Raw genomic sequence first — 14,947 nt, 5'->3', positions numbered from 1 at the left:
ATAAGACAGAGCACAGGTAAAATCTTTCTTGCCTTCAGCAGAGAAACAAGCACAGGGTGGAAAAAGGGGCTGTCCCTTCTCTCACAGTGGTGTGGCTGCAAAGAGAAGGGAGAGGAAAGTGGCTGTCTCCTTCAAACACATCCTCCTTGGCAGGCAGCAGCTTTTCTCCAGCCTGTGGCCTGGAAAGCACAAATGGGCTGGCATGCAATGATCTCTGAGAGCCTGGTCTCTTATGGCAGGGGCTTGCTCATGGTTGCTGAAATCTTTTGTAATCCTCAGTATCCCAGTTGCTTAGATCGTTCTTACTCACTACAGAAATGAATGGCAAGGCTCTCCATTCATATTTTTCAGCCTTGCATGACATGCTGTGGTGCTTTGCTTCAGAGCTGACAACATCCACAAGCAGACGTCTACAAAAATGTTCCCAGAAATAACTTGTAAAAGCAGATGTGGAGAATATTTTTGATCTGCCCTGTGCATGTCTGAAAATCTGTGTGGCAATCATGATTAAAACTCTATGCAAAATAACCTGTGTGGTATTCATAACTGGTTGGTAGACTCGAAACAGCAGCAAATACTTGTTTTAAGAGTTTCTCAAGCTGCCTTCTTCCTCCTCTCTCATGTTCTCACAGACCTTATGCAAACAAATAAGAAGCTATTACTCCTTCAGCCCTAGTACTGGGCTTTACCAGCTGCTTTGCAGCCTTCTCCCCTCCTGCACATGTGGACGGCTTCCAGCAGTCACACACTGGTCACTCCAGCTTTGCAGAGCTGTCCTTCTCTCCGTGGCACTGCTACATCCAAGTGCAAGAGACTATGAGTGAAGAAAACTGAACCTCTCAAAAGATCCTGGACCCCAGTTCCATGCTGGCGAGGTGAACAGGTTAGCATTGATGGATGGAGCAGGGCGGTTGCTGGGACACATGGAGACTTTCAGCTTTGCCTTCTCATCTGTTGGTGCCATCAGAGCTTTGGCATCATTGTGTAATTCTAGAAATAAACCTATGATGGGCTTTTGTAGCCATAGCTGAGCACTGTCGTGCTTACCAATATTGTTGTGTGAACATCACTGATCCTGTTCTTAGTGCTGCTGCATTGAAACATCATTGTTCAGCCTTGGTACTCAATCACTGAGGGTAAGAGCAGAGACGGGTTTATCTCCTAGACCTAGCAGGAAAATGGGGAAGACAGAGCTGCCCTATTTCAGCACTTGAACAAGAAAAAAAGATCTTGCCTTGAGTGTGAAGTTCTGTATGATATGATGCAGGGATGATTACATGGTTTTGCATTTCCAAGACTGCTGCTAATGCTGTTTCATACTTAGGAGTGGGAAAGTTATTTTTTTTTTGATCCAGAGCATCATTGTTCCTGTTCCATTGATGGGTTGACATCTTAAAAGATGAACTGTCCATTAACTGGGGTTTTCTGTCAGGTCTTAGTAGAAGACTACCTAGTCCTCCCAGCACCAGCTGGCTCTTTCTGTGGTCTTCATGCAAAACTTCACCCAGTTTCAGGGGGTGAACCAGCAGCTGGATCAAACATAAGTCCCAGCCTGTGTTTGATGTGCCACATGTTTGCTTTGCAATGAGCCTCTCCTGGGAGTTGAACCAATTTGGTTTTGTGTGCAGACTGGCAGAAGCAGCAGAAGGACAGAAGCTTTGATGGGCATAAAGTGGAGGAGAAACCCTGTGGTTAACATGATCTTGGCAGATGTGGCTGTTTTCCAGCTGGCCAATTCATGCATCCAAGTGACTTTTGGAAGGAACTAAAGAGAAAGCTTCTGCAGTAATTAAGAAAGACAAAGGTTTTTGGGTTTTTTTCTGGTTTTTTTTTTTGGGTTTTTTTTTTGCTTGCATCACTAATACTAGGGAAGCAGAGTAGTAAGCAATGGAAATTCCACTTTGGGTTGTAGCCTTTAAATCCTTTTTTCTTTTCAGAGTCAGGCTGTCAGCTTCTTCTTTAACACTATGTTGTGTTTATAATGTTTTAATTAGTAAGACTTCCTGTGGTTTATGGTGATAAAACTTCTGGTTAAAAGATACCGAGCATTTGTAAGGGGATTTTTGTCTTGAATAAGTGTTTTCCAGCTTGGAAAACAAACATCTTGGTTTAGCCTCTGTTTATATTCAGTAGATGTGAGGAAACTTGCTGTTGGGTAAATATTGAGAAAATGCCTCTATACTGGTGCCTGGAGGGTGTGGATGTGTGTATTCATTCCCGTCCATTTATTTGATTTGTTTTTATGGAATCATAGAATGGTTTGAGTTGTAAGGGACCTTAAAGATCCTCTGATTGCAACCCCCCTGCCGTAGGGATTATTTCCTGAAATATCCACTACTGCTTACCATTACAATCAGGGCTAGCCGAGCTGTTAGCCTCATCTGAAATCGTTGTTCAGTGCTGCAGTGCTTGTGAGAGGCGACGAGTCTGTCGATCCACTGTTTTGCTTTTCACAGTCTGATAAATTCATCAGTTGGTCTCTGCTCTGCACTTGTGTGTCACGCAACGGAATCTTGCTTGCAGTGCTTCCAGGGGAGCATAGGATAACATGTAATGTTACTGCTACTAATAAAAAGGCTTAATTAAGTTTTAATCTGTTAGCATTATTGCTGCAAGACTTTTTACATTGCATTTTTTAATATCTTTATTTCTTTCAAAGAAAAATCCTATTGACGCCTACAGGTGTATAACACTGGAAGTTTTCATGTGTCAGGATGTACACAAATGACCCTTCTACCCCACAGTGGTGAGGCTGCACCTTGAATCCTGTGCTCAGTTTGGGACCCCTCACTACAAGAAAGACATTGAGCTGCTGGAGCGTCTCCAGAGAAGAACAACAAAGCTGGTGAAGGGTCTGAAACACAAGTCTTATGTAGAGCAGCTGAGGGAACGAGGGCTCTTCAGTCTAGAGAAAAGGCTGACCTTATTGCTCTCTAAAACTACCTGAAAGGAGGTTGTAGTGAGGTGAGTGTTGGTCTTTTCTCCCAAGTAACAAGTGATAGGATGAGAGGAAATGGCCTCAAGTTGCATCAGAGGAAGTTTAGATTGAATATTAGGAAAATTATTTAGCTGAAAGGGTTCTCGGGCACTGGCAGAGGCTGCCCAGGGCAGTGGTTGAGTCACTGTCTCTGGAGGTATTTAAAAGACGTGTAGATGTGGTACTTTGTGACATGGTTTAATGGTGAACTTGGCATTGTTAGGTTAACAGTTAGACCAGATGATCTTAAAGTTCCTTTACAACCTAAGTGATTCTATGATTCTGTGACCTTTGCTGTGCTGGCGTTAGAGCAGTTGTTGATAGCACAACGGTGAGATTGATTTCCAATAGATGAGACCTGACAGGCATTAACTGCTTGAGGCAAACCAAATAGTTACATGCACAGCGCTTCATCTTGCAGCTTTTCCTCTTGTCTTACTGCTGTAGGTATGCTACCAATGGAAGGACTTAAATGAAATTACCATGTGGAATAAAAAATGGGGGATCTCTGGATGGAAACGGCAGAGTCTGGTGAGCTTGGGGGGCAGGTAGGGCAGTGTAATGATGCTGCTGAATAGTGAGCAGTGTGCTAGTACACGCAGGTGTCCTTAGATGACTTGGTGGGTTGTTTATTCTCCTTTCCATCCATGTGCATAATTTCCACTGTCATAAACACGTGTTAGGCATGAGTGGAGAGGAGGAAAGGGGAAAAGGATTTTTATTATTTAACTTTGTCGTTACTTCTGCACATAGGCAGACACAGTAAATACCCCATAGTTACAGACATCCAAATTTAACCATGAACGTGGACAACCCCTTTCACTGAGCAATTAGTTGCCTGTTTTTATAGCAGCGTTTGGACATTTGAACCATTCATGGTGGTTTTTGCTTTACCAGAGATTAGAGGCTTTTAGAGGTCTGGAACTCCTGAAGTAGTATAGAGCTGCTTTGTTTTGTGAAATGCTCTCTGTATGCAGAAGGAACATACGTATTCTATAGCAAACTGGCCAGGATGCAGAACATGAGTGAGCAAAATGTCTATCATGACTTACATATTCTGACTCTAAAGGTGAGATGCATGAAGGGCTGCTGCATTGGCCATGCTGCCCACTAGTAGACTTCAGTGGTTGGTGGTTTCTGCACGCAACCTCTTGCCCAGCAGCACTGTGAGCCGTTTAGCAGATGTGATGTGTGTGAGCTGAGGAACTGCCATCCTGGGAGTTTAGGGGGCTGATGTTTGGGAGGAAAGTGGTTTTGATAGTGATATATGCCACCATTTCAAACTCACTTGCACCTTGTTGGAAGGTTGAACTTGCCTGCTCCGTGGTGTGGTGCATGGGATGGGTGAGCGCCCAAGCCCTCTGAAAGCGGGATTTATTCCATGGGATGTGGTTGTATATGTAGGTCCTGTAGATTGCATAGTAGATGGCCGCCTGCAGCTATTTCTGGGCCTGAGGTGTGGCTGAAGTTATGCTGAGCTGTCTCTTCCCTTTTCACTTGAGACTTCATCAGGAAATGGAAAGAGCAGTGCCCAAAAGAGCTGATTGTGTATGAAAAGTAATCCAGGCCTCGCTGAAGTCGGTCTCCTGCTTAGTAACACTTAGATCTGCTAAAATTTAGTGGGAGGTGAATATAAGCATCGGAGAGGATCACATGGAAGATGAGCATCTAGAGAAATTAGCAGGGCAATGCAACCAAGTAGTGTGGGAAAATGTGACGTTTGAGGAACGTTTTAAATACAAATGATGCTTAAAAAAAACTTGTGGCATGTGTTTTAGTGAAAAGGGAGGCTGTGAGATGGAAGCTGTTATATTGCATATGAGATATCAGTGGCTGGAGAACAGGAGACAGAGGCCAAGTACAGCTCAGAGAAGGCTCAAGGCTGGCTGTGCGTGTGGTCAACCAGCGCAGGCAGTATGGAGACTTCCCCTCCTGCCTATGAAAAAGCCAGTGCCTGCTGGTTTTTGATCTTCCTGAATCATTTCAAAAGCGCACTCTTTCTGAAGGCAGGCAAACCACGTGGACATACACTAGTGTCCCACTTGGTGGCTTTGTGGTCCACCTTCAAGGGTCACCTACTTGTGGTGCAAAGGGCTGATTTGCTTTTGGCTTCGTGTGGGCTGCTCAGTCCTTGGGAGAGCACCGGGGCCAAACTACCCTTTGCTAGTCCTGGAGGGAAACTGTAGCAAACCCAGAAACTACATGAGCTAAATTGGGTACATATTCTCTTAGACTGTGTTAAATGTGAGTGCGAGAACTTGAAGAGCATCAGCTGCTGGGTTTCTAATGGAGCAACTGGTATGAAGCAAGCTGGTAACTGAATTGTTTCTTTAGGTGATTTCTGTACATGGTCACCAACCACTCACAAACCCTCCTCTCTCTTGTCCATGCCTTGGAAGTGCTTCTGCACATGCTGAAAGCCAAGACAGGATACTTTACCAATTGAGGTTTCGGCCCTAATACAGGAAAACACTTAAATGGCTGCTTAAACAAGATCAAGGAGATGTTCTCCTGAATTTAACGGTGGCCAAATTCTGTAATACTGTAAGGATGGGGTTTTTTAATTCTTACATGAAGCTGCAGGAGACCAGGGCTCAGTAAAGGAATTGGCTCTTGATCTTTCTCTTCTGGAGAAGAGGCATGAACTGGTTGACATCTTCAAGTTCTTCTCAGTCATGTTTCCTACAGTGGATAACGAGGCTATTGAAATTGTGCAATGATGATTGAATGTTTGGAAAGGATGTTAAACCTCCACACATCAGCTTTCACTTCTGGAGATCAAAATGATGTCTCATGTGTGGGAAAGAGGCAAATTATCTGCCAGCTGCCGGGTTCTTCCATCTTGCTGTCATGTGTTTTTGGTGGCCCCTTGACAGAGGCAGGATGCTGAACTAGGTGGACCGGTGTTCCAATTCAGTCTGGCAATTCCTGTGGTCTCCTGGGTCCTTTTGACTTCAGTGAGAATTAAACACATGTTGAAGGACTTCCCTAGAAAGACAGGCGTTTCTGTGCCACTGTCGCCCAGCTGCTTGAAGCTCTGCAGTAAAGAAAGCAGGTTTCTGTTCAGTGCTTGGATGAGCCCTACCACATCCTTTTTTGTGTTTTAGTGGGGAACCCCCTAGTTTATAGTGTGCACTTCCGTTTAAAAAATAAATGCAAACTGTCCTAAAGTCAAGCCATGCTCCATGTCGCAGTCATGCCGTTGAGTAGGGGGGTTCCATTAGTGCCTGGGGAGGGGTTGTGTGCACAAATGGCTTGGAGAAAACAGCAGATAAAAATGCCTTGAGCTTTACTTCTAAACCTGTGTGGCAAGGCTACCGAGAGAAATACACCATGTGGCTTGCGGCTCTTTGAAGTGGCTGGATTCAGTACTGACAGGATGGCTTCCCTTATCTCCAGTCCTACAAAGAGGACCGGGAAGTATGCCTGTGATGTGGGACTCTTACATTTCAAGCCTTGATCAGGTTGACAGCTTTTTCCCTTTTTTTCTTCCCACGAGCGGTTAATCAACAAAGCTAGTTGAAAGCAGGGAAATGCTCTGCCCCCCTTTAATGGGTAAATGAAGTGGTAGGGTAACAGCTGTGTTTAGGTACTGCTGCCACTCCATCGCTCCAGGATGATCAGATGAGTGGGAAGTTTACAAACTGCCTGTCCCTTCCTGTGCATTATATCCATGTGGGGGGGTGGGGGGTGGCAATAGCTGGTTTTTGTATTGCATCCAGTCTGCACTCAAAACAAGAGTCTTGAGCACATACATCGATGCGTAATCACCTCTGGCAGACTCCAGTGTGTGTCCCCCAAACACACTTGTTAGCAAGACCTTCACTTTGCCAAACAACTAACTTGAAAACTGAAAATTCCATTTCTTTCTTCTGAGGCGAGTGTGCCCTGGATGAGGCTTTGATCTGGGAAGCCCAGCTGAGTCTGACCAGGTCTGTGCAGGGATCCCAGAGACAGCTGGCTGTGATTTGCAAGTCGTATGGCTGCTGCTGTATGGGAACGGCTTTCTTGATCTAGAGCTCCATTCTGCCTTTTGAGAGTGACTTGTTTTGTGTAAATTGGGCTTTGCTAGGAAATTGTGATATGGCTGAACTAAGACAGTAATAGAGAAAAATTAAATTAAATTCTGGAACAGTTCAGATCTGAATACCAGCAGTTCCTGGGTTCTTGCTTTCCAGAGCTTTAAAATATTATCTACCCTTTGGAAAATGAGCCCTTTAAAGAGTGGCACATATGAAACAACTAACAGTCCTGGGAAAATTTGGCAGTGCCTTTTTATCCAGTAGAGGAAGCAAAATTGCTACAAACAGTGATCCTGAAGAGTAGCACGAGAATACCAAAGATGGATAAACACCATTCACTGAGCAAACATTGCTGTGGCTCAGCAAGTGGGGTGCTGCCCTGCGGAGCCGGTCAGTCATAAAATCATAGAATGGTTTGCGTGGAAGGGGCCATGAAGGTCATCTAGTCCAAACCCCCTGCGGTGAGCAGGAACATCTTTAACTCCATCAGGTTGCTCAGAGCCCCATCCAACCTGACCTTGAATGTTTTCAGGGATGGGGCATCCATCACCTCTCTGGGCAACCTGTGCCAGTGTTTCATCACCCTCAACATAAAAAATTTCTTCCTGATATCTAGTCTAAATTCCTCCTCTTTTAGTTTAAAACCTTACCCCTTTTCCTGTTGCTACAGGCCCTGCTAAAAAGTTTTTCCCCATCTTTCTAATAAGCCTCCTTTAAGTATTGAAAGGCCGTAACAAGGTCTCCTTGGAGTCTTCTCTTCTTCAAGCTGAACAACTCCGACTCTCTCAGCCTCTCTTCATAGGGGAGATGTTCCAGGCCTTTGATCATTTCTGTGGTCCTCCTACGCACCCACTCCAACAGGTCCATGTCCTTACTATGCTGACATCTCCGGAGCTGGACACAGTACTCCAGGTGGGATCTCGCCAGAGCAGAGGCTATGGTTGGCCTTCTGGCCTGCAAGTGCCCATTGCTAGCTCATGTCTGCAGGTCCTTCCCCACAGGGCTGCTCTCAGTCTCCATCCTCTAGTCTGTATTGATACCCAGAGTTGCCCTGATCCAGGTGCAGGAATGCAATCAGTTCCATGTAGTCATGTTCCTCAGGAGTTACTGCCCCCAAACCTCTTCTCCCAAGTAACAAGTGATAGGATGAGAGGAAATGATCTTACATTGCACCAGGGGAGGTTTAGATTGGATATTAGGAAAAATTTCTTTACTGAAAGAGTGGTGAAGCATTGGAACAGGCTGCCCAGGGCAGTGGTGGAGTCACCATCTCTGGAGGTGTTCAAGACACGTGTAGACTTGATGATCTTGGAGGTCTTTTCCAACCTTAATGATTCTATGATCCTGTAAAATCTGTGTGTTTATAATAACTTCTTAGCCTTGAGCATCCAGTCTGTTTACAGCTTTTGAATTAATGGCCAAGTGATGTCTCAACGTGGGAGAGGTGCAAGAGGAAGATGGAAAGAGGCAGTTATTTGTAGATGAAGAATGTAGTTTTGTGCTAAAGGGGCCATTGCAATTAGCTTCATTTGTTGCCTGTCCTATGTGCTTTCCTCATTTGAGAGTGTGGTCCCCCAGCTTCTAAACCAGGAACGTAATTGTGGCCTCAGAAAGCAATTTGTGCTATAGTAAAACCAGGACTAATAAATGTGCATGATTGTGTAAATGTTTTGGTTTGGGTTTTTTTTTCCTTTTTTTTTTTTGTCTGCACAGGAACCCTCCAGAGGGATCGAATTTTTAAGAACTTCACTCGCAAACGCCAGCGGGCCATGCGAAGGCGAGTGCATCAAGTGAATGGGCACAAATTCATGGCTACCTACCTGCGACAGCCAACATACTGCTCACATTGCAGGGAGTTCATCTGGTAAGAACGGCTTGAATACAGTGATGTGGAGCTTCCTATCACTTCGCATTTTGGGGACCTCAACACGCCACCCCTGATCCTGAATCAGTCACCCAGCATCCACCAATGTGACTCTCCCAGGCCGTTAGGTTACTGCAGGGTACATTTATGCTACAAACTGGAATCCACTGCAGAGAGGCAAGAGGCTACCTTGAACACTGGAAACAAGCTAGGAGGGTGTGGGGATGGGGCAGTGTTCCTCTCTTGTGAGCATAGATATTATCTTGGAGGGTGAGGATGAGGGGGAGGTAACTCAGGCAATCTGAAGAAAACCCCCAAATATTAACTGAAGTGGAGCTTTGAGATTATGTGGAGAAAAAAAACAGTCACTTGAAAGAGTAGAGAAAGTGCCTGAGAACAGAAAAGCCATGAGGGATGTGAGGTGTGGGGTGATGCAGGTGAGTGAGTAGGCAGAGAAGGGAGAAAAACTTAGATATGTCTCAAAAGAGCATGGAGTAGGAGAGATAATAACAGGGTGTGGGCTGCTGGGATCAGTCCAAGTGTGGTGTGTGTTGTAATAAAGTGAGGTATTTGAGAAACTAGAGTGAGGGGAAATACGAGGAATAACATGTGTGTTGACAGCCTGCCCTGTAAGCTACAGCCCTTGCAGCACTTTCTAATACTCTCACACCCCTGCGCTGAATTGCACTGTTATTGCTGGGCAGTTTTGCCCCAGGGATCTGGTCATTTGGGATCACCCTTCATTGTGACTTTGTCTTCTGATCTACAAGAAGACTGACTTTCTGATGTCAATTACGTTCGTATTTTGTTTTCAACAGGGGCGTCTTTGGAAAGCAGGGGTACCAGTGCCAAGGTAAGGTGCTCTGCTCCTGCACAGTGTGTGTGCGGGATGTGCTGTCTTGGGAGGGCTTTCTCATGCTGCTGGGACATCCTTCTCTGAAGTCACCACTCCTCTTTCTCCCTAGACAGCCAAAATTGTGTATTTGAGCAGCCATGAGGCTGATGGCTTGCAAGCACACAGGAGCAACCACCTATATTCCTGCAAACGCCTAGGGATCTGTTTGCTGTGTTTCACCCACGGTTTTCCTCCTGTGCAGACCCACAGAGTTGCTGAGTACACGCAAAACCCAGTAGTGACACATCCAGGTTCTCTTCAGGACTATGTACAGCTCGTATTGGGACAGAAATACCCTACCGGAATGGCCACCCTCTTCTTTCTTCTCCCTGTGAAGTTCAACAAAGTGAAATTAGGAATGTGACTTCAAAGGGCAGCCTTGTGGGCTGGCACAGCACTTTTGTCTGAATGGTTATATAGATGTATGTGATGCTTAATTACTCCCTTTTTCTGTGGTAAGGTGACAGAATTACTTGCTTCACCTGTGCATGGTCATTCAGCATAACCTTTGAATGCAGGCTTTTTCTAGAATAATATAATAGGGCAGTGGTGTCCTCATATGAAAGGAAGCTGCATGTAAACGAAATGTATATCCCACATAAAATCCTCGAGTGAAAGTGAATGTTATTGATAGACCTTCATGGGTGCAAACTTGAGGTGGCAGCAAATGTAATAGTGTGGGACCCTGTAACATACCTGTAACTTGCAGTTTCCATTATGAAAATCTCCTTAATGTAGACAGTAGCTATGGTCCTTAGCAGTGATTGCAGCGCATGATGGGTTATAGAGTGGAGGAATCCAAGTGCAGTCCAGCCGAGCCAGCTTTAAGACCTGGAGAAAGCTCAAGTCTGCTTTAGAGCTGATTATCCATCTTGATGGGAACTAGCTAATTAGCTGAGGCACAGCAGCATTCTGCTGCAGTTATCCAGCTTATGAGACCCAAGCATTGCACTGAACCTCAGCAGCAAACCAACCTGAGCAGGACTCACTTGGGTACCCAGCCTAAGAAGCCCTATGCTGCTGAGATGTAGGGATGGCTTTTGTTATCTCAGACCCGTGTTCTCTAATATTGTTTGCTTATGTTGTGTGAAATACTCACAACTAGATAATTTCAACAACATTTTTTTTTAAGTTCATTTGAGAAGTTACACCGTTGTTTCTGTGTGCATTGTTCATATTTTCTGTAGGCAGCTGTATTCTAGGCTGTGTGAATGATCCAGGGCAGAATTTCTGTTGCAGTGCATTGGAGATACGTTTCCAGATCTGTTAGGAGATTTTGGAAATGCCAAGCCACCTGATTATTTTTCACATATTTACTGTGTCCTGTTGATACAGCTGAGCCTTTAAGAATCCAGGTGATGAGTTCATGTGTTCTCAGTCTTTCAACAGCTCTTTTCAGCATGCCTCTTTTATTTCCTAGTATGCACCTGTGTTGTACACAAGCGCTGCCATCATCTAATTGTTACAGCTTGCACGTGCCAAAACAATACTAACAAGACAGAGTTCAAGGTAAAGTCGTGTTGGTTATTTTGGGTCATCATAATTTGTGAATCTTCAGGATGGTCTGGGTTACTGAGGGTTGTCCTATAACAAAATTTACTCTGTGTTATCATTCTCCATGGGTTTCAGCGCAAGAAAGAGTGATAGAGACATGCATAAATGCCATGCAATATCATATGGTTGTTCTTCTGTTAATGCCGATAACTGGTTGGACTAGCACGTGGTTTAAGAAGGCAGGGTGTCTTCACTGGAAAACGTCAAGGAATTGCAGACCCACTGTTTTCCTTGTTAATTTTCTTTCATGATTAACTGTGTCATAAAAATTTGGTGCCTGATTCTTAATGTGGATTTCTCTGGCTTTAAAATCTAACCATTCATCTTTGTTAGGTCTCTATTTTCTTTTCTGGCAATTTAAAGTGCCCATTTAGTCATTGCTCCACACCTTTACTCTATGAAATTATTTATGTTGTGTTTTCTTTTGTGCTAGTTTCAGCTCTGTTTGACAGCAGTAACATCCTCATCTAAAACTTCCCTGTACGCTGCACATCTCATTTTTGTATCTGAAAATTGTTTCATAACTGTTTGAGGAAAAGTAAATTGAAATATTTTTAACTGGAACGTAGCTCTGCATGGTGCGCTAAGCAGAAACTGGCTTTCCAGTGCAGATAGCAATTCACTTTGCTTGTTACTTCTTGCCTCTGAACTACTGAGCTAGACTTAGAACGACCCCTTGCCAAACCAGATGAAAAGAAGTTAAAATGCTTAAGGCTAAAGTACAAGTGAAATGGTGAGTCTGCTCACCTCCTTTTTAGGATTCTGAAGCGTTTGTAACACCTCTAAGCTACTTTAAAAGAAGATAAAGGAGAGGAGGCACTGCTCGCTTTAAACACATTTTTCATCTCTGACTTTTCTTTGTGAAGTTATGGGCTCCCCATCACTCTTCCAGGATCTGCATGTTGAGACATGAAATGAAGTAATGAAGAGGTTAAGTGGGGGTGGGTTTCTTCAGTCCCTCTAACATTTTCTAAGATGTCTTTGAGATCTGCATAATTACAGTTGCAAAAGAATGAGGTTAAAAAGAGGGTGAGAGTGAGCGATAAAGCAAAAGGTGAGCCTGAAATGGAAGACTGTTAATAGCAAGGAGGGTGAGAAGAGGAATTAGAATTTTAGTAGGAACAGGGAAAACTATTCTGTAATAAATTTGATAAAATCAAACGTTTGATCTAAAGTTACATGTTTGTACACAGTATGCAAGTTAATAATTTGAGAACTGGTTAGTTACAAAATGCTGTAGCTAATGTAATTTATATGTGGCACTTTGTGATAGGTTTGTGATGAGGTAACCCACACTTCTAACTTGGGTTTAAGAATTTAAAGTTGTTTTGGCAGTCTTTTTTAATATCTGCTTTGTCAGATAGTCCAGCCTGACTGACAAGGAAACCAGAGCAGACTCACAGCAGGTGAGGCTGGGCACTCAGTGTTCACTTGCAGTAAACCTCCGTGAGGTGATGGATTGAGATGTTTTCTGAGTTGAAATGATTTTCATAGTTTTGCACTTACATGGCTATATGTAAATGAACATCAGCTTATATGTGCATGTTTGAATTTTAAATCTGTCCTTCTCTTCTGGTGCCTCAGGTGACTGAACAGAGGTTTGGAATCAACATTCCTCATAAGTTCAGCGTCCACAACTACAAAGTCCCAACTTTCTGTGACCACTGCGGTTCCTTGCTGTGGGGAATCATGCGACAGGGCCTGCAGTGTAAAAGTGAGCAGCTTCTTACTGTAGCCTTTTCATAAAGTACATATATTTTTAGACTCTTGATGCACTGTGTGGGCTTGATGTGTGCAACCTTCAAGAGAAAGCAGAGCAATGAATATTCATCTTTGCAAAAGTTAACAAGAATGGTGATCTGCTGTTTAATCTGAGGCTTCCAGAAGAATGCTGCTTTGTACTCTCAACACACCTTTGTTTAAATGGTGTTACTGAAAAAATTTTGGTACTGCTGCTTCTTGTATTAATTTTTCCCTTTACCTGAAGGCTTTTTCTCAGCTAACGAGATAAAGCAATGGAAAGACATGCAAGGAGGAAAAAATGGGCATTGCTTTAGGTTGAGTATCCTGTCTGCCACACTGTTAATTGATGACAAAGCGTGTCCTGCTGTTATGATTTTGTTTCAATGATCGAGACTGCAGAATCGTGTGGGTAACGGTTTCCACTTGCCGCCTTCTCCCACAAGAGGGTGCATGAGGGTTCACAAGTGAGACCAAGAGAGATTTTAGTTTCCTATTGAACAATATATCTTTAAATTAGATGCAGGGTAAGTTTGTTGCGAATTCTGTGGTGTTATAAACCCTAATTTTACCTGCAAGTGTAGCTGCAGTAGTATTTATGTATCTGAGAAACACGCACTTGTGCATAGCTTAAGGCAATCTACCATCCTACTTGGACAGTTTGGGCTACATTCCTGATTTTCAGCATATTATTCTCTTATGAGGGTCCACATTTTGTTTCTACTGAGATGAGTGGCAAAAATCCTTTAGTTTAAAGTTGCAAGTTAGATCCATGTGGGTATAATTCCTGAAGCAGAATTGTTAAATTATTTCTCAGCAATGAATCCCTCCAAGTTATTTTAATTGTTCCTTTGATTTTACTTTCCATTCCTACCACCACCATGGTCAGTCTGTAAAATGAACGTCCACATTCGATGCCAAGCAAACGTTGCACCGAACTGTGGGGTGAACTCAGCGGAGCTTGCTAAAACCTTGGCATGCATGGGTCTGCAACCAGGAAGCATTTCCCCAAATTCGGTGAGTCTTTTTCTTTTTTTCCTTCCTCTCCTCTGTTTAAGACAGTTACAGCTGAGTCTTTATCTGGGTGCTGGAGAAGTCAGAGGCTTCAGTTACGGGAGATGGCATTGGGTAGTGGACTGCGTGAGTGAGTCATTACTCTCTGTGGCTTGTGGCAACGACTTCACCTGGAAAAACGATGTTTTATGTCCATGTTTACACTGATGGAGGCTTTAGCCTATAGGAATTGCTTTGTTGTCTGCTTATGTTTCACGGTGGTGTGATTCCATTGACTCTTATCTGTTTGGCGTGAATGAGAGGACAATAAGATCCCAAATTAATTAATAGTCTGTATAATTCATGCTATAGCTTTTTATACCTTTACCGTGAACACAAATACACTGTCTGCATATGTGGCTTGGAACAGAGTGTAAGAAGAGCTCAGCAAGAGGTCTAAGTTCTCTTCCTTGCTTTGGTACTGTGATTTTGGGGGAAAACATTTCACTCTTCACTACAGATTTCCCAGCTAAAGTCTGTGGTCCCTGTCAACACATCATCATCTCTGGTCTTTGCTGCCTAAGCCAGGGTCCTAATGAGCTTGTTGCCAGAGTTGGAACGTACGTGTACAATCTGTGTTTGATGGTACTATTGGCATCCTATAAATCCAGCTGTTTTATATTTGAGTCTATTCAGAATTTAAATCACACTGTAAGAGCTTGAGTGAAAATGCCGTAACGGGTAATGGAAATTAGAGCTGACATTTGATAGGAAGTTTTCACTGTGTTTGCTTTGCTAGCAGTTTTGAAAAGTGAGTTTGCTTAAAAATATAAAACCCCATAATAAAATGTTGAGGTTTTTTTTACTTTTATTTCACCAAAAAGTAAATATTAAAACTCAAA

At 43.5% G+C, this 14,947-nt stretch overlaps 1 protein-coding gene across 1 annotated transcript in view; it reads left to right on the top strand.

The window, feature by feature from the left end:
* Nucleotides 1-14,947, top strand: part of PRKCH (protein kinase C eta) — a 130,535-nt gene that overhangs the window by 45,398 nt on the left and 70,190 nt on the right. The window contains exons 3-7 of the mRNA XM_009564404.2: nt 8,713-8,863; nt 9,682-9,716; nt 11,179-11,267; nt 12,897-13,026; nt 13,942-14,069. Coding sequence (XP_009562699.2) covers nt 8,713-8,863; nt 9,682-9,716; nt 11,179-11,267; nt 12,897-13,026; nt 13,942-14,069 — 533 coding nt within the window. The remainder of the gene's footprint in view (nt 1-8,712; nt 8,864-9,681; nt 9,717-11,178; nt 11,268-12,896; nt 13,027-13,941; nt 14,070-14,947) is intronic.

The sequence above is a fragment of the Cuculus canorus genome, chromosome 5 (genome assembly GCF_017976375.1).
Source record: "Cuculus canorus isolate bCucCan1 chromosome 5, bCucCan1.pri, whole genome shotgun sequence".
Lineage (NCBI taxonomy): Eukaryota > Metazoa > Chordata > Aves > Cuculiformes > Cuculidae > Cuculus > Cuculus canorus.
Note: the sequence above shows the minus strand (reverse complement) of the source record. Positions and strands in the feature narration are given on the sequence as shown.